The sequence below is a fragment of the Oncorhynchus clarkii genome, chromosome 17 (assembly GCF_045791955.1).
Source record: "Oncorhynchus clarkii lewisi isolate Uvic-CL-2024 chromosome 17, UVic_Ocla_1.0, whole genome shotgun sequence".
In the NCBI taxonomy this organism is placed as follows: domain Eukaryota; kingdom Metazoa; phylum Chordata; class Actinopteri; order Salmoniformes; family Salmonidae; genus Oncorhynchus; species Oncorhynchus clarkii.
In genome coordinates, this window is record NC_092163.1 from 53,035,131 (window position 1) to 53,058,223 (window position 23,093).

The following is a 23,093-nucleotide window of genomic DNA, read 5'->3' on the forward strand; positions in this document are numbered from 1 at the left end:
ATTAATATAACTCCCTCATTTAAACTACAGTACCTCCTATGGATTCAGGCAGGGTTTCCAGGAGTTACCACAGCCACAAAGTCAACATTTGCGATATTGTAAAAATGTATTAAAACAAAAAAGTGATTTAAAAAGCATAAATTGAAGAAATGAACGGGGTTTATGACTTTGTGGCTGTGGTAACTAGTCAGGTAGGGACAAATCACAATGGGAATGCAAAGCATAATGTGATTGGTCAATGACAAATCTGTAGACGTTATACTGAATTACATTTCTTGAACTACATTACCCAGCGAGACTTCAGTAAGTATGCGGATGTGCAATCTGATTGGCTAGATACTTATTTTAAAATACAGTGCGCGAGTTTTCGCCTTTGAGTGTTGTGGTTGTCATTCGACTTTTTTACCTTTTAAGATAAATGTTATATGTAATATTTTAGAAACTCGTTAGAACTGTAGTACAAGACGAGGATAAGAGGATAAATTGTCGGTTTAACGTGGTAAGTAGCTAACGTTAGCTAGCTTGCTAACGTTACCGTTAACTGAGCTGCAAAACTAGCTAACGTTATTCAATAGCGAAAATATGCATTCATTTGTTTTGCAGATATGAAAATGAAGTGCTTAAAGGTTGACGAATACATCAAACGGACAGCTTGTCCAAAAGAGACAAGAGTTCTACATGAAGAATTAGAGGTGAGTGTGTTTTAGCTAATGTTAGGACAATTGGCTAACGTTAACTGTACATTTTAGCTAGTTTACTAACCACTGTAGCTAGTTAATCTTTGCAACTGACAGTGTGGCTACTAGCTAGCGCCTGCTTGGTCTCAATGGACTCCGTCATGTTTCGAAATCTCTCATCAGTTAAATTTAGTTTGGTAGATGTAAAATATCCACCTAGCAATGTTCTGACTATGGATAATAAATGCCTCGCCTGTGGCCAAAAGTTTCATTTGCATACTTTGTCCTGTATTTCCTACAGACTCACATGAGAAATGGACCTGGGCCACAAGGTCGAACATTGTATGACCGAGTTGTCAGGGCCTGTAATCACCAACTTGGAGTTGGGCCCCCGGACAGTGACCATATTGCTGGACTCATAAAGCTGGTGGAGCTTGCACTCAGAGGGTATGACATCTCAGGGGAGCTCGGTGTGCAAAGCACCCCTTTGTATATGGAGAAAATCACCTTTCACGTACTCAAGAAACTGGCCTCCTTGGGAGTGTACCATCCATGTAGCTACTTGGGAAGCCTACTCTACCAGAGGTTGGCTCCAGCTCCACAGGTAAAGGATGGATGATAGAGTATTAGTACAGTACTTCCTATTATAGTAACTGTAGTCATCTGTTTTTACATCATCTTTGATTGTGTCTTCTCAATCTCTTTTTGATTGTGTCTTCCTTCCTCTTGTGTGCCCCATAGACAGAAGATTACTGTGTGCTTGTACGCAGCTGCTTTGCTGTACTGTGGAATGGACTGTCTGCAGCACAAGACGGCGCCTGCCTTAACCCCAGGGACAAATTCTGCTGCCAGTTGCAAGCCCTGAGCTTCCTGCTGCTGCTGGACAGGGAGAGAACCTCACCCCCCTCCTGCTCCAAAACCCCCATATACGTGGAAGACGCCCTGACTGAGTTTGAGAAGGGCTGTGGGACCCTGACTAAGGAGGATGCCTCCTTGATCTTGGAGGAGACCCATCGTCATCTCCTGTCCCCCTGGGCTGGGGGACGGGGCAGGGATGGGCAGCCTTCGGGGCGGCCCTGCCTCTCTACACTCTGTGAGGTGGTGCTGATCACCTCAAAGCTTCTGTCTAAGGCAGGTTTCTGGAGCCTGGCTGCAGGGCTGGTGGGTGAAGCCCTGGGAAAGGTCAGGAACTCAACAGATGGCCTCAGCCCAGCTCTGGTGCTTGGCAGGCTGGCAGTAGACATCCACCGTTCCATGAGCTCCGGAGAGGAGAGTGGACAGGCTTTTACAGAGTGCGCCCGGACCCTCCGGTCTCTCCCGAACACCCTTGGGGACCGGGAGGCCCATGTGATCCTGGAGGGGTGCAGTCTGGTGGTATGGGCAGTGGATGCAGGGCAGTGCAAGGGGCTAAGTGGCGCTGTGCTCCTGGCCTGGTTCTCATTTCTGGAAGAGCATCAGGAACTCATGCAGAAGAGATTACAGAAGGTTGGTGTCATTCACTTTTCATTGACCATAAAAAACATTAGGGAACATCTCTGCTGTCAATGATGTTTGACAAATGTTACATTGTGTGTGTCACCCCGGACAGGACTTGGGATCACAGTCTGAGGAGAGCCGACTTCAGCAGTCCCTATGCTTCAGCATGTACCAAGGCTTTGTGTTTTCTTATGAGAGCATGCTGGCCTCACAGGTAAGGAGGGTTTCACCCCAAACTAGTTTTATCCTTAAGTTACAGAGAAGTACTGTTTCAGTAGCTGCTAGTCATTGGGTGTACACATTTATCTCAGGTTTAGCCCTGGTCTGTCAGTGTAGCTAGTAAAGATATTTAGATTTGACATGTGAATTATTTGACTGTTGACACAATATATTAAATGTATTGTAGCTGGAAAATACTGAGAACCTGGACAGAGTACTGCTGTACTGCCAGGCAACAGCTGGCCGGATGATGACTGAGCTACGCAAACTGCCCAGTGACAACATCCTCATCAAAGCAGGTATACTAACTGATGGCTCTTTCTCATTTTTACAGGCTTCTCACCAGAGTGCACTGCAGATGTTGTGATAACCGTTAAATGCTCACCATATCATTGTACGCTCTTGTGAATTTATGCCTTTTACATTCAATCTACGTTATCGATTATTATAATAATATTCTCCCTCTTGCTTCCCTATCTGACTCTGTGTCACTTCATCTCCGCAGTGACCGCGGTCAGTAACCTGGTGTGTGGTCTTTATAACCGTCGGCTATACGACCAAGCCTTCACCCTGGTGGAGATCCTGTGCCAAGAGCTATGCAAGAACTGCCCCCCCTCTCTGTCTGTGGACAGGGTAAGATACCCACCCGCTATCTAATTGGTTCACTGTGTGTAAAGTGTTGGTCCCATGTTTCGTGAGCTGAAATAAAAGATCCCAGAAATGTTCCATGCAAACAAAAAGCTTATTTCTCTCAAATGATGTACACAAATTTGTTTACATCCCTGTTAGTGAGCATTTTTCATTTGCCAAGATAATCCATCCACCTGACAGGTGTGGCATATCAATAAGCTGATTAAACCGCATTATCAATATGCAGGTACACCTTGTGCTGGGGACAATAAAAGCCCACTCTGAAATGTGCAGTTGTCACACAACACAATGCCACAGATGTCTCAAGTTTGATGGCGTGTGTGATTGGCATGCTGACTGCAGGAATGTCCACCAGAGCAGTTGCCTGGTGGTAAATGTAATGTAAATTTCTCTACCATAAGCCACCTACATCGTTTTAGAGGATTTTGCAGTACGTCCAACCAGCCTCACAGACCACGTGTAACCACACCAGCCCAGGACCTCCACTTCTGGCTTCTAAACCTGGGGGATCGTCTGAGACCAGCCACCCGGACAGCTGATGAAACAGGAGTTTTTCTATCTGGAATAAAGCCCTTTTGTGGGGAAAAACTCATTCTGATTGGCTGGGTCTGGCTCCCAAGCGGGTGGGCCTGCCCAGTCATGTGAAATCCATAGATTAGGGCCTAATATATTTTATTTCAATTGACGACAGATTTTCCTTATATGAACTAACTCAGTAAAATAGTTGAAACTGTTTCGTTTCATTTTTGTTCAATATAGTTTTTGGTGGGTGGATGGCTTTCATATAAAGTGCTTGGAGAATTGCAAAAAGTGCTATAAAAAGCACAATTTATTACAAATGTAATTTGTTTCTATTATGTAATCTGAATAGTCATCTATTTCCCCTTTAGTTGAGCCGGGCCTTCATGCTGGCGGTGCAGAGCTCGAGGCGTAGTAGTCATCTGGAGCGGGCGCTGGACTGGGTCATCCTGTGGCTGCAGACCCTGGGGCCGGGGGAGCGGCTCACTCAGCACATGACTGAACCTGTGTCCCTGTGGGTCAGGACCAAGGCTGACGCCGCCCGGGCTGGTCAGGAGGACACACGCCTCAGGTAGGCTACACTCAGAGACGTGACCGAGCCATGGGCTCTCGTCTTCACGTCAGATTTTCCTCATCCTTCACTGGGCTGCTGCTAAATAGCATAACCGCTTTTGCATTTTCTATGCATATATGAGCTTAAGTTGAAGGCTTTTTCTGGCATTGCAACACAATTTAAAAATAAATTATTATTTGTCTCATTTAAAAACATGAATTTTCCTCTTTAAGTATATCTCTCTCTCAAACTACCGGTCAAAGGTTTCAGAACCTGCTCATTCAAGGGTTTTTCTTTATTTTTACTATTTTCTACATTGTAGAATAATAGTGACGATGTCAAAACTATGAAATAAGATATGGAATCATGTAGTAACCATAAGTATTGAACAAATCAAAATAGATTTTAGATTCTTCAAAGTAGCCACCCTTTGCCTTGACAGCTTTGCACACTCTTAGCATTCTCTCAACCAGCTTCACCTGGAATGCTTTTCCAACAGTCTTTTTAAAAAAAAACTTTACAACTTCCGTACGGGCTCGGGAGAGACGAAGGTCGAACGTCATGCGTCCTCTGATACACAACCCAACCAACCCGCACTGCTTCTTAACACAGCGTGCATCCAACCCTGAAGCCAGCCGCACCAATGTGTCAGAGGAAACACTGTGCACCTGGCAACCTTGGTTAGCGTGCACTGCGCCCGGCCCGCACAGGAGTCGCTGGTGCGCGATGAGACAAGGATATCCCTACCGGCCAAGCCCTCCTTAACCCAGACGACGCTAGGCCAATTGTGTGTCGCCCCACAGACCTCCCGGTCGCGGCCGGTTGCGACAGAGCCTGGGCACGAACCCAGAGTCTCTGGTGGCCCTTAACCACTGCGCCACCCGGGAGGCCTTGCTTTTCCAACAGTCTTGAAGGAGTTCCCAGATGCTGAGCACTTGATGGCTGCTTTTCCTTCACTATGCAGTCCAACTTATCCCAAACCTTCTCAATTCGTTTGAGGTCAGGTGATTTTTGGAGGCCTGGTCATCTGATGCAACACTCCATCAGCCTCCTTCTTGGTAGCCCTTACACAGCCTGGAGGTGTGTTGGGTCATTGTCCTGTTGAAAAACAAATGATTGTCCCACTAAGCGCAAACCAGATGGGATGGCATAAAGCTGCAGAATGCTGTGGTAGCCATGCTGATTAAGTGTGCCTTGAATTCTAAGTAAATCAGACAGTGTAACCAGCAAAGCACCGTCACACCTCCATGTTTCACGGTGGGAACCACACATGCAGAGATCATCCTTTCACTTACTCTGCATCACAAGGACACGGTGGTTGGAACCAAAGATCTCAAATTTACCTGTATATTTGTGGAAAAATCACCCTGATTAACTCTTTAGTCTTATCACAGTTTACCTATTTGCTAATGGTTTTGCCTACACCTAGTGACCTGCTTTTTAAATTGTATGAACAAAAAAATATATTTTATTTGGAACGGCAAGCCAGACAATTAAATGGGCCTATTTATATAACGAGTATGAATTCGGAGGGCAGAAATTATTAAATATTAAAGCATTAGACCTCTCACTAAAGGCATCAGTCATACAAAAGTTAGTGGGGCAAAAAAGTATTTAGTCAGCCACCAATTGTGCAAGTTCTCCCACTTAAAAAGATGTGAGAGGCCTGTAATTTTCATCATAGATACACTTCAACTATGACAGACAAAATGAGAAAAAAAAATCCAGAAAATTACATTGTAGGAAATGGTGGAAAATAAGTATTTGGTCAATAACAAAAGTTTCTCAATACTTTGTCATTGCCAACAAAGGGTATATAACAGAGGTCAAACGTTCTCTGTAAGTCTTCACAAGATTTTCACACACTGTTGCTGGTATTTTGGCCCATTCCTCCATGCAGATTTCCTCTGGAGCAGTGATGTTTTGGGGCTGTTGCTGGGCAACATGGACTTTCAACTCCCTCCAAAGATATTCTATGGGGTTGAGATCTGGAGACTGGCTAGGCCACTCCAGGACCTTGAAATGCTTTTTAAGAAGCCACTCTGTTGCCCGGGCGGTGTGTTTGGGATCATTGTCATGCTGAAAGACCCAGCCACGTTTCATCTTCAATGCCCTTGCTGATGGAAGGAGGTTTTCACTCAAAATATCACGATGCATGGCCCCATTCATTCTTTCCTTTACACGGATCAGTTGTCCTGGTCCCTTTGCAGAAAAACAGCCCCAAAGCATGATGTTTCCACCCCCATGCTTCACAGTAGGTATGGTGTTCTTTGGATGCAACTCGGCATTCTTAGTCCTCCAATCACGACGAGTTGAGTTTTTACCAAAAAGTGTCATATGGTCAGATGAAACCAAAATATAATTCTCCCAATCTTCTTCTGGATCATCCAAATGCTCTCTAGCAAACTTCAGACGGGCCTGGACATGTACTGGCTTAAGCAGGGGGACATGTCTGGCACTGCAGGATTTGAGTCCCTGGCGGCGTAGTGTGTTACTGATGGTAGGCTTTGTTACTTTGGTCCCAGCTCTCTGCAGGTTATTCACTAGGTTCCTCTGTGTGGTTCTGGGATTTTTGCTTGTGATCATTTTGACCCCACGGGGTGAGATCTTGCGTGGAACCCCAGATCGAGGGAGATTATCAGTGGTCTTGTATGTCTTCCATTTCCTAATAATTGCTCCCACATTTGATTTCTTCAAACCAAGCTGCTTACCTATTGCAGATTCAGTCTTCCCAGCCTGGTGCAGGTCTACAATTTTGTTTCTGGTGTCCTTTGACAGCTCTTTGGTCTTGGCCATAGTGGAGTTTGGAGTGTGACTGTTTGAGGTTGTGGACAGGTGTCTTTTATACTGATAACAAGTTCAAACAGGTGCCATTAATACAGGTAACGAGTGGAGGACAGAGGAGCCTCTTGAAGAAGTTACAGGTCTGTGAGAGCCAGAAATCTTGCTCGTTTGTAGGTGACCAAATACTTATTTTCCACCATAATTTGCAAATAAATTCATTAAAAATCCTACAATGTGATTTTCTGGATTTTTTTTCCCTAATTTTGTCTGTCATAGTTGAAGTGTACCTATGATGAAAATTACAGGCCTCATCTTTTTAAGTGGGAGAACTTGCTTAATTGGTGGCTGACTAAATTATTTTTTGCCCCACTGTAAATCCTAACTGGTTCTCTAGTAAATTGGTAGGAATGTCTTATCCTATGTTCAAGAATGGCCCTTTCCCTTTATTCAGATTACATCTGCTCACTTTCGGTTGTTTTGAAAAGGAAATAATCTCAAATATCGTTATTTTTTTAAACAAGCCTTAGAAAGTTGGTTGCAATTTCAGTTTGATCCACCTGAAAAGACAGAACAAATAATATAACAAAAATCTTCTTTAAAAAAAAAAAAAAAAGGATAATCTTAGTGAATTATTTCATAAATAGGACTGGTGGTGTTATGTCACTCATGCAGCTAACACAGACATATGGAAATGTCTGCTCTACCCCAAATTACAACCAATTAATTGCAGCATTATCACAAAAATGGAGAGGCAAGTAGAAAGGGAAAAAAGTATGTCGGCCCTGTATTAAGGAACATAAATGGTTAAAGAAAAGTGTGATAAATGAAATTGGTATATGTTTTTATTTAAGGACCAAAAAAACTGACAGCTGTGCCATATAAATTGCAAGATATTTGGGAAGAGATTTTCGATGTACCCATTCCATGGCACATGGTTTATGAATTGATACGTAAAACAACGCCATATTCAAAACTTAGCATTTTTCAATTTAGATACCTATACAAAATTCTTGCAACCAATAGAATGAGATATATATATGGGGATACAATCTTCCCAGCTCTGCAGATTATGCTGTGAGGCAGATAATTTATTTTGGTATTGTCCATATGTAGCTCGTTTTTGGTCACAGGTCCAGGAATGGCTGAATAATTGCAATATTTGCCTAGTACTAATGCTGCAGATGGCAATACTGGGTGATTTGAAAAGCCATAGTCATTCAAAAAATAATATAATTATTCTAGCAAAAATGTTTCTAAATTAAAAAATAATCTGTAGAAGCTATGAGAATAGAAAGGTTTAGTACTTTTTGAAGCATCACAGCACAGTTGAAAAATTATATGGCAAATAGAAATCCAAAATGGATGTTGTTGAGAGCTAGATGAGGTTGAATGGAGCTGAAGGGTGGGACTAATAACAAGATAACCAATGTAAAACATACAGGATCTGTCAAATGTATATAGGTTCAGAAAATTTGAAATAGCACAGTTACAAATAGAAATCAAACTGGATGGACATCAGAAATAGAGGAAGGACTAAAAACACAAAATTTAACTATTTTAAAATGGCTTGTCTGTAAAATGTGTTATGTAGATGCCTAAGTGTTTATTAGTTTTATTCCAATTGGGGGAAGGGTAGTAGGGTTTGTGGGGAATAATAAAGGTATATTCTTAAAGTATGTGTATCTACAGTGGGGCAAAAAAGTATTTAGTCAGCCACCAATTGCAAGTTCTCCCACTTAAAAAGATGAGAGGCCTGTAATTTTCATCATAGGTACACTTCAACTATGACAGACAAAATGAGAAAAAAAATCCAGAAAATCACATTGTAGGATTTTTAATGAATTTAATGAATCCTGTGTTGGATGGTATAGAATACAGTATATAGAGATGAGTAATATATAATATGTAAACATCTTTTTAGTCTTCCTGTGACATCCTGTGCGGTATGTGTCCTGCGAGGCAGGTATATTGCCCCCGATGATGCGCCGTGCTACCCTCTGGAGAGCCTTGCGTTTGAGGGCGGTGCAGTTGCTGTACCAGGCCCGACAGGATCCTCTCGATTGTGCATCTGTAAAAGTTTGTTTTTAGGTGACAAGCCAAATTTCTTCAGCCTCCTGAGGTTGAAGAGGCACTTTTGCGCCTTCTTCACTACGCTGTCTGTGTGGGTGGATCATTTCAGTTTGTCTGTAACGTGTGCGCCGAGGAACTTAACTTTTCACCTTCACTACTGTCCCGTCGATGTGGTGCTCCCTCTTCTGTTTCCTGAAGTCCACAATCATCTCCTTTGTTTTGTTGATGTTGAGTGAGAGGTTATTTTCCTGACACCACACTCCAAGGGCCCTCCCCCCCCTGTAGGCAGTCTCGTCGTTGTTGTTAATCAAGCCTACCAATATAGTGTTGTCTGCAAAATTGATGATTGAGTTGGTGTGCATGGCCACGCTGTCATTGATGAACAGGGAGTACAGGAGAGGGCTCAGAACACACCCTTGTGGGGCCCCAGTGTTAAGGATCAGCGGAGTGGAAATCTTTCCTACCTTCACCACCTGGGGGCGGCCCGTCAGGAAGTCCAGGATCCAGTTGCACAGGGCGGGGTCGAGACCCAGGGTCTCAAGCTTAATGATGAGTTTGGAGGGTACTATGGTGTTAAATGCTGAGCTGGAGTCAATGAACAGCATTTTTACAGAGGTATTCCTCTTGTTCAGATGGGATAGAGCAGTGTGCAGTTTGATGGCGATTGCATCGTCAGTGGACCTATTAGGGCGGTAAGCAAAAGAAGAGAATTCTCTTGGAAGATCATTCGGTCTGCATTTGATTGTAAGGAATTCTAGGTCAAGTGAACAAAATAACTTGAGTTCCTGTGTGTTGTTGTGATTACACCATGAGTTGTTAATCAGGCATACACCCCCGCCCTTCTTCTTACCAGAAAGATGTTTGATTCTGTCGGCGCAATGCATGAAGAAACTGGGTGGGTGTACCGACACTAACAACATTCCGAGTGAGCCATGTTTCCGTGAAACAGAATATTACTATCTCTGTCTCTCTGGAAGGCAACTTGTGCCCTAATTTCGTCCACCTTGTTGTCTAGAGATTGGACATTGTCGAGTAATATGCTCAGAAGCGGTGGATGGTGTGCACGCCTTCTGAGTTTGACCAGTAGGCTGCTCCATCTGCCTCTCCTGTGGCGACCATGTTGTTTTGGGTCAGCCTCTGGGTTAAGATCCCATGTCCAGGGTGGAGGTCCAAACAAAGGATCCTCTTCGGGAAAGATGTATTCCTGGTCATAATGTTGGTAAGTTGACATCGCTTTTATATCCAATAGTTCTTTCCGGCTGTATGTAATAACACTTGAGGTTTTTCTGGGCTAACCAATGTAAGAAATAATACATAACAATACATACCACGTTCATCTGTACAAACAATGGTACGCAAGTATAAACACCATGGGACCACGCATCGACACCATCCCAACCTTGAAGCACGGGGGTGGCAGCATCATGTTGTGGGGGTGCTTTGCTGCAGGGGGGTCTAGTGCACTTCACAAAATAGATGGCAGCATGAGGCAGGAAAATGATGTGGATCTATTGACGCAACATCTCAAGACATCAGTCAGGAAGTTAAAGCTTGGTTGCAAATGTGTCTTCCAAATGGACAATGACTCAAAGCATGCTTCCAAAGTTGTGGCAAAATGGCTTAAGTATAACAAAGTCAAGGTATTGGAGTGCCATCACAAAGCCCTGACCTCAATCCTTTGGAAAATTTGTGGGCAGAACTGAAAAAGCGTGTGAGTAAGGAGGCCTACAAACCTGACTCAGTTACACTCAATTAGTATTTGGTAGCTGGTGTATGTAAACTTCTGACCCACTGGGAATGTGAGCAAATAAATAAAAGCTAAAATAAATCATTCTCTACTATTATTCTGACATTTCACATTCTTAAAATAAAGTAGTCATCCTAAGTGACCTAAGACAGGGATTTGTACTATGATTAAATGTCAGGAATTGTGGAACTAAGTTTACATACACCGTAGCCAAATACATTTAAACTTCTGACTTCATCTCTCTTGCTCTCTTGCTCGCTCTCTCTCATATTACTCAGCAAAAAAAGAAACATACCTTTTTCAGGACCCTGTCTTTCAAAGAGTTCATTAATATCAAAATGACTTCACAGATCTTCATTGTCAAGGGTTTAAACACTGTTTCCCATGCATGTTCTTTAATTGTTTATGGTTCATTTAACAAGCATCTGTAGAGCGGTCATTAAGACACTAACAGCTTACATACGATAGGCAATTAAAGTCACAGTTATGGAAACTTAGGACACTAAAGAGGCCTTTCTACTGACTCTGAAAAACACAAAGAAAGATACCTAGGGTCCCTGCTCATCTGTGTGAACTTGCCTTAGGCATGCTGCAGTGAGGCATGAGGACAGCAGTTAATAAAATTGCACTGTCTGTACTGTGAGACATTGTCTGTACTGCTTATGTCCTGTATCCCTGTAGCGCTGTCTGTCCTCGCAGTGGCAGACCACCTGCACAGGATCGGTACAATCTGAACATCACACCTGCGTGACAGGTACGGGATGGCAACAACAACTGCCCGAGTTACACCAGGAACGCACAATCCCTCAATCAGTGCTCAGACTGTCCACAATTGCCTGAGAGATGCTGGACTGAGGGCTTGTAGGCCTGTTGTAAGACAGGTCCTCACCAGACATCACCGGTAACAATGTCGCCTATGGGCACAAACCCGTGGTCGCTGGACCAGACATGACTGGCAAAAAGTGCTCTTCACTGATGAGTCGCAGTTTTGTCTCACCAGGGGTGATGGTCGGATTCGTGTTTATCGTTGAAGAAATTAGCGTTACACTGAGTCCTGTACTCTGGAGCGGGGTGAAGGGTCTGTCATGGTCTGGGGCGGTGTGTCACAGCATCATTGGACTGAGCTTGTTGTCATTGCAGGCAATCTCAACGCTGTGCGTTATGGGGAAGACGTCCTCTTCCCTCATGTGCTACCCTTACTGCAGGCTCATCCTGACATGACCCACCAGTATGGCAATTTGTGGTTGACCGATTTATGATATTTCAACTCCGATACCGATTAATCGATTGGCCGATTTTATGTATATATGTGTAATAATGACAATTACGATAATACTGAATGAACACGTTTATTTTAACTTAATGTAATGCATCAATAAAATCAATTTAGTCTCAAATAAATAAATAAGGAAACATGTTCAATTTGGTTTACATAATGCAAAAACAAAGTGTTGGAGAAGGAAGTGAAAGTGCAATATGTACCGTGGGGGGGGGAACTAACCTTTTAAGTTCCTTTTGCTCAGAACATATGAAAGCTGGGGGTTCCTTTTTAGAGGTCGACCGATTAATCGGAATGGGCGCTTTAATTAGGGCCGATTTCAAGTTTTCATAACAATCGGTAATTTTGGACGCGGATTTTGCCATTTTGGTCTTTTTTAGGCAAGTCAGTTAACACATTCTTATTTTCAATGACGGCCTAGGAACGGTGGGTTAACTGCCTTGTTCAGGGGCAGAATGACAGATTTTTACCTAACCATAAACACCCATGCCTTTCTTAAAATCAATACACAGAAGCATATATTTTTAAACCTGCATATTTAGCTAAAATAAATCCAGGTTAGCAGGCAATATTAACCATGTGTATTTGTCTCTTCTCTTGCGTTCATTGCACGCAGAGTCAGGGTATATGCAACAGTTTGGGCCACCTGGCTCATTGCGAACGAATTTACCAGAATTTTACGTGACTATGACATAACATTGAAGGTTGTGCAATGTAACAGCAATATTTAGACTGATGGTTAGATAAAATACGGAACGGTTCCGTATTTCACTGAAAGAATAAACATCTTGTTTTTGAGATGATAGTTTCTGGATTTGACCATATTAATGACCAAAGGCTCGCATTTCTGTGTTATAATTAAGTCTATGATTTGATAGAGCAGTCTGACTGAGCGGTGGTAGGCACCAGTAGGCTCATAAGCATTCATTCAAACAACACTTTTGTGTGTTTTGCCAGCAGCTCTGCTGTTTATGACTTCAAGCCTATCAACTCCTGAGATAAGGCTGGTGTAACGATGTGATGTGATGTGAAATGGCTAGCTAGTTAGCGGGGTGCGCGCTAATAGCGTTTCAAACGTCACTCGCTCTGAGACTTGGAGTGGTTGTTCCCCTTGCTCTGCATGGGTAACGCTGCTTCAAGGGTGGCTGTTGTCGATGTGTTCCTGGTTCGAGCCCAGGTAGGGGCGAGGAGAGGGACGGAAGCTATACTGTTACACTGGCAATACTAAAGTGCCTATAAGAACATCCAATTTGAAATACAAATGGTATAGAGAGAAATAGTCCTATAATAACTACAACCTAAAACTTCTTACCTGGGAATATTGAAGACTCATGTTAAAAGGAACCACCGGCTTTCATATGTTCTGAGTAAGAAACTTAAACGTTAGCGTTCTTACATGGCACATATTGCACTTTTACTTTCTTCTCCAACACTTTGTTTTTGCATTTAAACCAAATTGAACATGTTTCATTATTTATTTGAGGCTAAATTGATTTTATTGATGTATTATATTAAGTTAAAATAAGTGTTCATTCAGTATTGTCATTACTACAAATTTAAATTATTGGCAGATGTTTTTTTTATTATATATATATTTTTTTTATATATATTTTTTAAATCGGTATCAGCTTTATTTGACCTCCAATAATCGGTATCGCCGTTGAAAAATCATAATCGACCTCTAGTTCCTTTTAACATGAGTCTTCAATATTTCCAGGTAAGAAGTTGTAGGGATTATAGAACTATTTCTCTCTCTACCATTTGTATTTCATATACCTTTGACTATTGGATGTTCTTATAGGCACTATAGTATTGCCAGCCTAATCTCGGGAGTTGATAGGCTTGAAGTCATAAACAGAACAATGCTTCAAGCAAAGCGACGAGCTCCTGGCAAATGCAGGAAAGTGCTGTTTGAAGGAATGCTTACGAGCCTGCTGCTGCCTTCCACCGCTCGGTCAGACTGCTCTATCAAATCTTAGACTTAATTATAATATAATAAACACACAGAAATACGAGCCTTAGGTCATTTTAATATGGTCAAATCCGGAAACTATCATTTTGAAAACAAAACGTTCATCCTTTGTGAAATACGGAACTGTTCCGTATTTTATCGAACGGGTCCATAAGGCTAAATATTGCTGTTACATTGCACAGCCTTCAATGTTATGTCATAATTATGTAAAATTCTGGCAAATTAATTACGGCCTTTGTTAGGAAGAAATGGTCTTCACACAGTTCGCAACGAGCCAGGCGGCCTAAACTGCTGCATATACCCTGACTCTGCTTACACAGAACGCAGGAGAAGTGACACAATTTCCCTAGTTAAAAGTAATTCATGTTAGCAGGCAATATTAATTAAATATGCAGGTTTAAAAATATACTTGTGTATTGATTTTAAGAAAGGCATTGATGTTTATGGTTTTTCGCGAATGCGCTTGATAAATCATCACCCGTTTGGCGAAGTAGGCTGTGTTTCAATGATAAATTAACAAGCACCACATCGATTATATGCAACACAGGACAAGCTACATAACTACACATGGTCGACGATATTACTAGTTTAACTGTAATGTTAGCTAGCAACTTGCTCCTTGCTGCACTCGCGTAACAGGTAGTCGGTGTCCAAAAATGCTGATTACCGACTGTTATGAAAACTTGAAATCGGCCCTAAATAATCGGCCATTCCGATTTAATCGGTCGACCTCTAATGACAATGCCACCAGCCATACTGCTCATATGTGTGATTTCCTGCAAGACAGGAATGTCCGTGTTCTGCCATGGCCCGCAAAGAGCCCGGATCTCAATCCCATTGAGCATGTCTGGGACCCGTTAGATCGGAGGGTAAGGGTTAGGGCCATACCCCCCCCCCCCCAGAAATGTCTGGGATATCTTGCAGGTACCTTTGTGGAAGAGTGGGGTAACCTCTCACAGCAAATCTGGTGCAGTCCATGAGGAGGAGATGCACTGCAGTACTTAATGCAGCTGGTGGCCACACCAGATACTGACTGTTACTTTTGACTTTGTTCAGGGACACATTATTCAATTTCTGTTAGTCACATGTCTGTGGTACTTGTTCAGTTTGTCTGTTGTTGAATCTTATGTTCATACAAATATTTACACATGTTAAGTTTGCTGAAAATAAATGCAGTTGACAGTGAGGATGTTTCTTTTTTGGTGTGTGCATAACCGTTCAAATGTTCGGGGTCACTTAGAAATGTCTTTGTTTTTAGAAAGAAAAGCAAAAATTGTCCATTTAAAATAATGTAACATTTTATCAGAAATACGTTGTAAATGACTTGTTGCTGGGAATGGCTTTTTAATTTTTTTTATTTTTTAAATGGGAAATCTAGAGGCCCTTTATCAGCAACCATCACTCCTGTGTTCCAATGGCATGTTGTTACCTAATCCAAGTTTATCATTTTAAAAGGCTAATTGACCATTAGTAAACACTTATGCAATTTTTAGCACAGCTGATTAAAGACGCAATTAAACTGGCCTTTAGACTAGTTGCATCAGCATTTGTGAATTCGATTATGCTGGCCTTCTAGGCAGAGTTGCAAAGAAAAAGACATCTCATACTGACCAATAAAAAGATAAGCTTAAGATGGACAAAAGACCACAGACACTGGACAGAGGAACTCTGCCTAGAAGGCCAGCATCCCGGAGTTGCCACTTCACTGTTGACGTTGAGACTGGTGTTTTGCGGGTACTATTTAATGAAGCTGCCAGTTGAGAACTTGTGAGGTCTGTTTCTCAAACTAGACACTCTGATGTACTTGCCTTCTTGCTCAGTTGAGCACCGGGGCCTCCCACTCCTCTTTCTATTCTGGTTAGAGCTAGTTTGCACTGTTCTGTGAAGGGAGTAGTACAGAGCGTTGTTCGAGATCTTCAGTTTCTTGGCAATTTCTCACATGGAATAGCCCTAATTTCTCAGAACATGAATAGACTGATGAGTTTTGGAAGAAAGTACTTTGTTTCTGCCGATATTGAGCCTGTAATCAAATCCACAAATGCTGATGCTCCAGATATTCAACTAGTCTAAAGAAGGCCAGTTTTATTCCTTCATTCATCAGAACAGTTTTTCAGCTGTGCTAACATAATTGCAAAAGGGTTTTCGAATGATAAACTTGAAAAAAAATTGGATCACAGGAGTGATGGTTGCTGATAATGGGCCTCTGTATGCCAATGTAGATATTCCATAAAAAAAATCTGTAGTTTCCAGCTACAATAGTAATTTACAACATTAACAATGTCTATACTGTATTTCTGATCAGTTTTATGTTATTTTAATGGACAAATTGTTTTATTTTGCTTTTCTTTAAAAAACAAAAAATTCTAAGTGACCCCAAACTTTTGAATGGTGGTATGCATGCATACAGTGCCTTCGGAAAGTATTCAGACCCCTTGACTTTTTCCACACAAAAAAAGAATCCTCAGCAATCTACACACACTATCCCATAATGACAAAGCGAAAACAGGTTTTTAAAATAAACATTTTCTTAGTTACCCAAGTATTCAGACCCTTTGCTATGAGACTCAAAATTGAGCTCCATTGCATCCTGTTTCCATTGATCATCGTTGATGTTTCTACAACTTGATTGATTCTACAACTTGATTTACCACCTGTGGTAAATTCAATTGATTGGACATTATTTGGAAAGGCACACATCATCCTGTCTATATAAGTTCCCACTGTTGACAGTGCATGTCAGAGCAATAACCAAGCCATGTGGTCGAAGGAATTGTCTGTAGAGCTCTGACACAGGATTGTGTCGGCACAGATCTGGGGAAGGTTTCTGAAGCATCGAATGTCCCAAAGAACACACTGGCCTCCATCATTCTTAAATGGAATTAGTTTGGGACCCACCAAGACTCTTCATAGAGCTGGCTGCCTGGCCAAACTGCGCAATCGGGGGAGAAGGGCCTTGGTCAGAGATTTAAAAATACTTTGAAGATAACTACACAACGCAGAGGACTAAAGGTTAAGAGGGAATTAAAGATCAATGGAAATGGTGTGTTTTTGTAATAGGGAGTTAATGATCAATGGGTCAGAGACATGGGGGGGAATTTGTCTATACATTGAGCCTGAAATAGGATACTTGTTATTTTGGCATTGGTCCAGTTTTATTGCAAGGAATTCTAATTGGGCAACCACGGTCTAGAGTTGGGTTATAAAACTTATTCTGTGGAGAGAATCACTGAGGACAGGGGAGAATGAACATCTTTCTCTCAGCGTAACATCTATGATTTTGTCCTCATTGAATATACGTATTCTTCTCCCACTGATTTGCTTTGGGGTCTGTGTTGTTGAAGAGTAACATCAACTGCTAACAAGGAGGTGACCAAGAACCCGATGGTCACTCTAACAGAGCTTTAGAGTTCCTCTGTGGAGATGGGAGAACCTTCCAGAATGACAACCATCTCTGCAGCACTCAACCAATCAGGCCTTTTATGGTAGAGTGGCCAGATGGAAGCCACTCCTCAGTAAAATGCACATGACAGCCCACTTGGAGTTTGCCAAAAGGCATCTAAAGACTGTCAGACAATGAGAAACAAGATTATCTGGTCTGATGAAACCAAGATTGAAGTCTGTGGCCTGAATGCCAAGCGTCACGCCTGGAGGAAACCTGGCACCATCCCTACGGTGACGCGTGGTGGCAGCATCATGCTGTGGGGCTGTTTTTCAGCGGCTTGTACTGTGAGACTCGGGTTCAGAGAGCTCCTGGATGAAAACCTGCTCCAGAGCGCTCAGGACCTCAGACTGGGGTGAAGGTTCACCTTCCAACAGGACAATGACCCATAGCACATAGCCAAGACAACGCTTAAGTGGCTTCGGGACAAGTCTCTGAATGTCCTTGATTCACCTGGACTTGAACCCGATCGAACATCTCTGGAAAGACCTGAAAATAGCTGTGCAGCATTGCGCCCCATTCAACCTGACAGAACTTGAGAGGATCTGCAGAGAAGAATGGGAGAAACTCCCCAAATACTGGTGTGCCAAGCTTGTAGCGTCATACCCAAGAAGAGTCAAGGCTGTGCTTGCTGCCAAAGATGCTTCACCAAAGTACTGAGTAAAAGGGTCTGAATACTTGTAAATGTGAAATTTCAGTTTTTTTTATTTAATACGTTTTCCCAAAATTATTACCTGTTTTCGCTTTGACCTTATGTGGTATTGTGAGAGAAACCAAATGATTTAGTCAATTTTAGAATAAGGCTGTAACGTAATGAAATAGTCAAGGGGTCGAAATACTTTCCGAATGCACTGTATATTGGTATACGCTTTCAGACTCCAAAACAATTTCTACACAATGTTTTCAGCATAGGGAAGCCTGATGAGGATAATTTACTTGTGAATATTTGATAAATTCCTATTTACCACTTAAGAGACCCCATTCGAGTATGACTGTTCCTGTGTTGTCAGGACCCTACGTGATGGCTTTGGGCCTGACGTCCCTGACGAGGGGGTGATGCTGTGCCTGTTGGAGGAGGAGCTGCGTGCCTACAAGGAGGTGGCAGGGGACAGCACTCAGGAGCGCTACAACACCCTGTGTGACTTGCTGGACATCTGCCACGAGGACAGCCACCACTCACACCTGCGTGCCGTCTACCTGTGTGAGATGGCCCAAGTGGTGTGCTTTCAGGATTTCAGTGAACAGACAGACTGGTAGGACAAAATACGCTCTACTGTGGAATGGCAATACTACTGTAACTAACTTATTCTGCTTCAGATAGACTGATAGGAAACAAATACTACTCAACTGTGGAATGCCAATGCTATTAATATAACTTATACTGACGTGCTTTAGTAGTTCTTCAGCAGTTTATTTTTGTTGCGTTGCCATGGCAGCTCTGCCGTTGATTTTACCTACGAGGCCCTGAGACTGCTGGAGGAGGAGCCAGAGACGGAGGAGAATGCTGATAGGCTGAAGGACGACAAGGCCCACGCCTCTCTGTGGCTGTATGTCTGCACCCTGGAGAAGAACCTGCAGGAGGTGGGTGGTAATGTGTTTGAAGAGATTTAATTTCTCATTATTCATGACATCTAGATTTCACCCCGTTACATTTTAATCTTAAATATGACATTGTAATTGCTAGCCTTTTGTTTCTTGTATATTCTCAGTTGAACAGATTACGTGTGGTTCTAGCTGTTTTGATAGCCTGTTTATTGATTCGCTGCCATTTTTATATGAACCACTCTTCCCTTGACCAGGCCATAGATAAGGAGAAGAGGCTGCAGAATGTGCGGCAGCAGGCAGGTGGCAACACCAACCCTGTGGAGACCAATGACCTAGATTACGAGGACAAGCAGAAGCAGCAGGACAGCAACCTGGTGTACGAGGGCCTGCGCTTCAATCTTGCTGCTGAGAGCAGTAAGGACCTTCTTTCACTTCCCAATCATCCTTGTCCAGTAGAGCTCATTTAGATTGACGTTCACTGTATTCTTTACATTGTAAGTATTTGGCTCATACACCATGCAGTTAGAATCCACCACATGTGCCTATGCTGGATTCCACTTCCCATAGTTGTCAGTGTATGAGTCTATATGGCAGGTTGACCATTGCTGTTTCTCACTCAGTAACGAGTGAATTACTGAGTGTGTGTGTTTCTCTACTCAGAGTTGAGCCAACCTCTTGACAAGGCTCTTGGGGAGTGGGCCTCTCTACTGCAGAGGAATGAGCTGCCCTCTGTAAAGAACCCTAAACAGACCTGCACCTCCATTGCCCTCACTGCTGCCCTCTACAAACTCATGGGCAAGGTAACACTAACACCTGAAGCTTCTACACACTGTAGTCCTTGACAGGGCTAGTATCTACTTCATAGTATCTACTTCCTGTTCCAGCCCATATGACTGGCCCTTCATATATCCATCTTCCAGTGTTTTCCATTAACGCCAGCTGTCGGCTAATCAGCCTGTTCCCACAGTTGTGTGAAGTTGGCTGGATGTCCTTTTGGTGGTAGACCACTCTTGATACACATTGAAAACTGTTGAGTGTGAAAAACCCAGCGGCGTTGCAGTTCTTGACACACTCAAACCGGTGCGCTTAACACCTACTGCCATACTGTTTAAAGGAACTTAAATATGTTGTCTTGCCCATTCACCCTCTGAATGGCACACATACACAATCCATGTCTCAAGGCTTAAAAATCCTTAACCTGTCTCCTTCCCTTCATCTACACTGATTTTGAAGTGGATTTAATGAGTGACATCAATAAGGGATCATAGCTTTCACCTGGTCAGTCTGTCACGGAAAGAGTAGGTGTTCCTAATGTTTTGTGCACTGTAATACTTCAGTCTATCATTTGAAATGTTTTCAGTTTAACATTGAATTTACTTTTCAAGAGAATGTAGGCTATTTGTCATTTTTTCTGTTTTAATAATACGTCATTTGAAGAACAAACGTGGCAGTTCATATTTTGAAGTAAACTGTAAATAAGACTTTAATCTCATGAGAAAGGTTTGTCATCTCACTATGAAAATGATCCTGATCATATAGGCCTAGACCCAGAAGCCACCAAAATAGAGCTCCTTCGGCCAAATAGGTTTACCTCTGGGGGCGCCTGGCTGGCTACTTTTTCACTGGCTACTCTATGTAATTTTGGAAAACACTCATCTTCCTCTCCTAGCCTCTGCAGGCCCTGGAGGCCTACCAGTTGGCTTCTGGCCTTTCCCGTCGCCTTGGTGATGCTCAAGGCCATGCCTCCTCCCTGTGCCACTCTGCCAGGCTGCTGCTGGAGCTGGGTGCCCCTGAAATGGCCCAGGTAACCCACCTGCTGATTTAAATGTTTACGTTTGAAATTGTAAGCAGTCAGGAACGTCATGTACTGAATGTTACCCTTAGATACTGTGCTCCTTTGTAATGTGTATGTTTATTGTTTTTAACGTTTCAATACTGTGTGTTTTAGGCCCAGCTGGAGGAAGCAGAGAATTGTCTGACCCCCGATCCCAACACTGGGGGCCCCTCCCTTCTCTTTGTGCTGGCCAAACTGCTGAGGGCTCAGCTCTGCTACAGCAAAGGACAGGTAACACATAGAGTATTAGCCACATTACAGAGGGAGCTCACAAAGAGACAGCACAAGTGTTGCTACCATCTGAGTCTCCCCTAAGCCTTTTTTGTCAATAGTCATCTGTTAACTCTATCCCCTTCTCTCTATATCTCCACAGGTGGCACAGGGTGTGCCTTACCTATGTGAGGTTCTGAAAGAGGTGGGAGAGCAAAGGCACTCTAAGAGCTGGTATCTGCTGCGTGCACGGGCACTACAGACCAGTAGTGCATACCTGAGTCTGGACACAGCCGCACTGCCACCGGCACTGCGCCAACGCATCACCCAACATGGTCTGCACCCTTTACTACTCTGAGTCTAGACCCTTCAAACTCTGGACCTCAAAGCCAGTTCCACTGCATTTGTTCATTGTTCCCCTCTAATCAGGGCTGATTTAGACCTGGGACACCAGATGTGTGTGCAGTTAATTATCACGTAGAACAAAAAAACAGCAGGCTCTGGACCTGGTAGCGTTGACTGATAGATGGCATGTCACGTTTCATTTGTAAATGTCACTGTTCTTTGGGCAATACAGGCACTACGTTTAGCCGTTTGTCATGTTAGTGTGTGACCCCGTACATTGACTCGGTACCGGAACCCCTTGTATATAGCCTCGTTATATTATTACATTTTATTGTTACTTTATATTTTCTTCACTCTATTTCTCAAACTGCATTTTTGGTTAAGGGCTTGTAAGTAAACATTTCACGGTAAGGTCTACCTACACCTGTTGTATTTTGCGCCTGTGACAAATAAAATTGGATTGGATTTGACTGTGTTGCAGGGCTGAAGACCCCAGACACTGCCCTGTATGAGAGCCTGAAGCTTCTGTGTAGTCTGCTGGTGACTCTGGTGGGAAACGGCCTGTATGGAGCCTGCAGCAGCACTGACACACGCTTCATAGACCAAGGTACTGTACGGCTGGCAGCTTCCCACTTTTCTCAGTGGGCCTCGAGCTTTTGATAGTTGCCTAAATTAATGTTTTTAATGGTGAACAAGCGTTGCGCTTTTTCAAAGATTATCACATTTTTGGGGGGTTGCACCTTGACCTGCGTTGATTGTGTTCCCTCCACTTCTTGCCATCAGTGGCCTTATAGCCGTTTGGTGTCAAATCAACATGACCCAGGTAAAGCTGTAAGACTGGTCTACTCGTGTCTTTGTACTTTTCCCACACGCCCACCATAACCTACCATGTCAGCCCCCATCTGAGGTAGATGCCATTCTATCATCTTTGACCCTCCCCTCCTAGGTGATAATCTGGTGTTGAAGTGGCAGCTGCTGTCTGAGCTGCTGGGTTGTTCTGTGAGAATGGTGTCGGTGAGGAGCAGCAGTGGAGCCGTCCACGAGGCCAAGCTCCAGTGTCTAGAGGCCCTCAAACTGGCCACCAAGCTGCAAACTCTCAGCCAGTAAGTGTCTGTCTCTGCTTCCTCCACTACAGGAGGAGTTCTCAAAAGTTCTAAGAAATAATTGAGGCCTATCCGTGTCATTTGTATTTTATTTTTTATCATCACTGTATGTCTAATAAATAAATGTTTGTTTATTTAGTGACAATAACTCTAAAATGTTTTTAGAAATAATTTATTTCCCTTAACCTCCAGTATTGATCGTGTAGGCATTAGGAAACAAATCTGAAGATATTTCCATACTCAGCCCTAATTGGTTTATAGGATGGTGTTTGAGCCATTGGTCTATTATCAGATCATGATGTGGGATCTGATATGTTCCATCCCACCTGAACAGGCTAAAGTTCCAGGAATTATTTCAAACCGCTCTTACACAAAAAGGCATTATCGTCTTTTTCATACTTTCAGTGTTATTTTGACCTCTTATATGTGCATAATATACAATACATTTTGGGTGTTTCAGAAACTCATATTGTGTGTGTTTGTAGGTGTGCTGAGCTGCTGGTGATAAAGGCTGAGCTGGAGCTGATGAAGGGGGAGAGGGAGGAGTGTGGCTTTGACTTGGACAAAGTCAGGAACCTGCTGGAACTCTGCACCGGTACAACTTTACTTACATATTCCAATGACTGTGGATTATACATAATGTTGGTGGAAGCATTTGAGTCTTGCTGCC

General features: G+C 42.9%; 1 protein-coding gene across 1 annotated transcript in view; it reads left to right on the top strand.

The window, feature by feature from the left end:
* Positions 1 to 314: 314 nt before the first annotated feature.
* Positions 315 to 23,093, top strand: part of LOC139369818 (extra spindle pole bodies like 1, separase) — a 28,991-nt gene continuing 6,212 nt past the window's right edge. The window contains exons 1-18 of the mRNA XM_071109092.1: positions 315 to 499; positions 604 to 692; positions 979 to 1,281; positions 1,419 to 2,162; positions 2,266 to 2,367; positions 2,560 to 2,671; positions 2,878 to 3,005; positions 3,914 to 4,113; positions 18,397 to 18,639; positions 18,823 to 18,967; positions 19,186 to 19,345; positions 19,592 to 19,731; positions 20,601 to 20,735; positions 20,880 to 20,996; positions 21,139 to 21,310; positions 21,802 to 21,927; positions 22,267 to 22,423; positions 22,909 to 23,018. Of these exons, the coding sequence (XP_070965193.1) occupies positions 606 to 692; positions 979 to 1,281; positions 1,419 to 2,162; positions 2,266 to 2,367; positions 2,560 to 2,671; positions 2,878 to 3,005; positions 3,914 to 4,113; positions 18,397 to 18,639; positions 18,823 to 18,967; positions 19,186 to 19,345; positions 19,592 to 19,731; positions 20,601 to 20,735; positions 20,880 to 20,996; positions 21,139 to 21,310; positions 21,802 to 21,927; positions 22,267 to 22,423; positions 22,909 to 23,018 (3,181 nt within the window). The 5' untranslated portion in view covers positions 315 to 499; positions 604 to 605. The remainder of the gene's footprint in view (positions 500 to 603; positions 693 to 978; positions 1,282 to 1,418; positions 2,163 to 2,265; positions 2,368 to 2,559; positions 2,672 to 2,877; positions 3,006 to 3,913; positions 4,114 to 18,396; positions 18,640 to 18,822; positions 18,968 to 19,185; positions 19,346 to 19,591; positions 19,732 to 20,600; positions 20,736 to 20,879; positions 20,997 to 21,138; positions 21,311 to 21,801; positions 21,928 to 22,266; positions 22,424 to 22,908; positions 23,019 to 23,093) is intronic.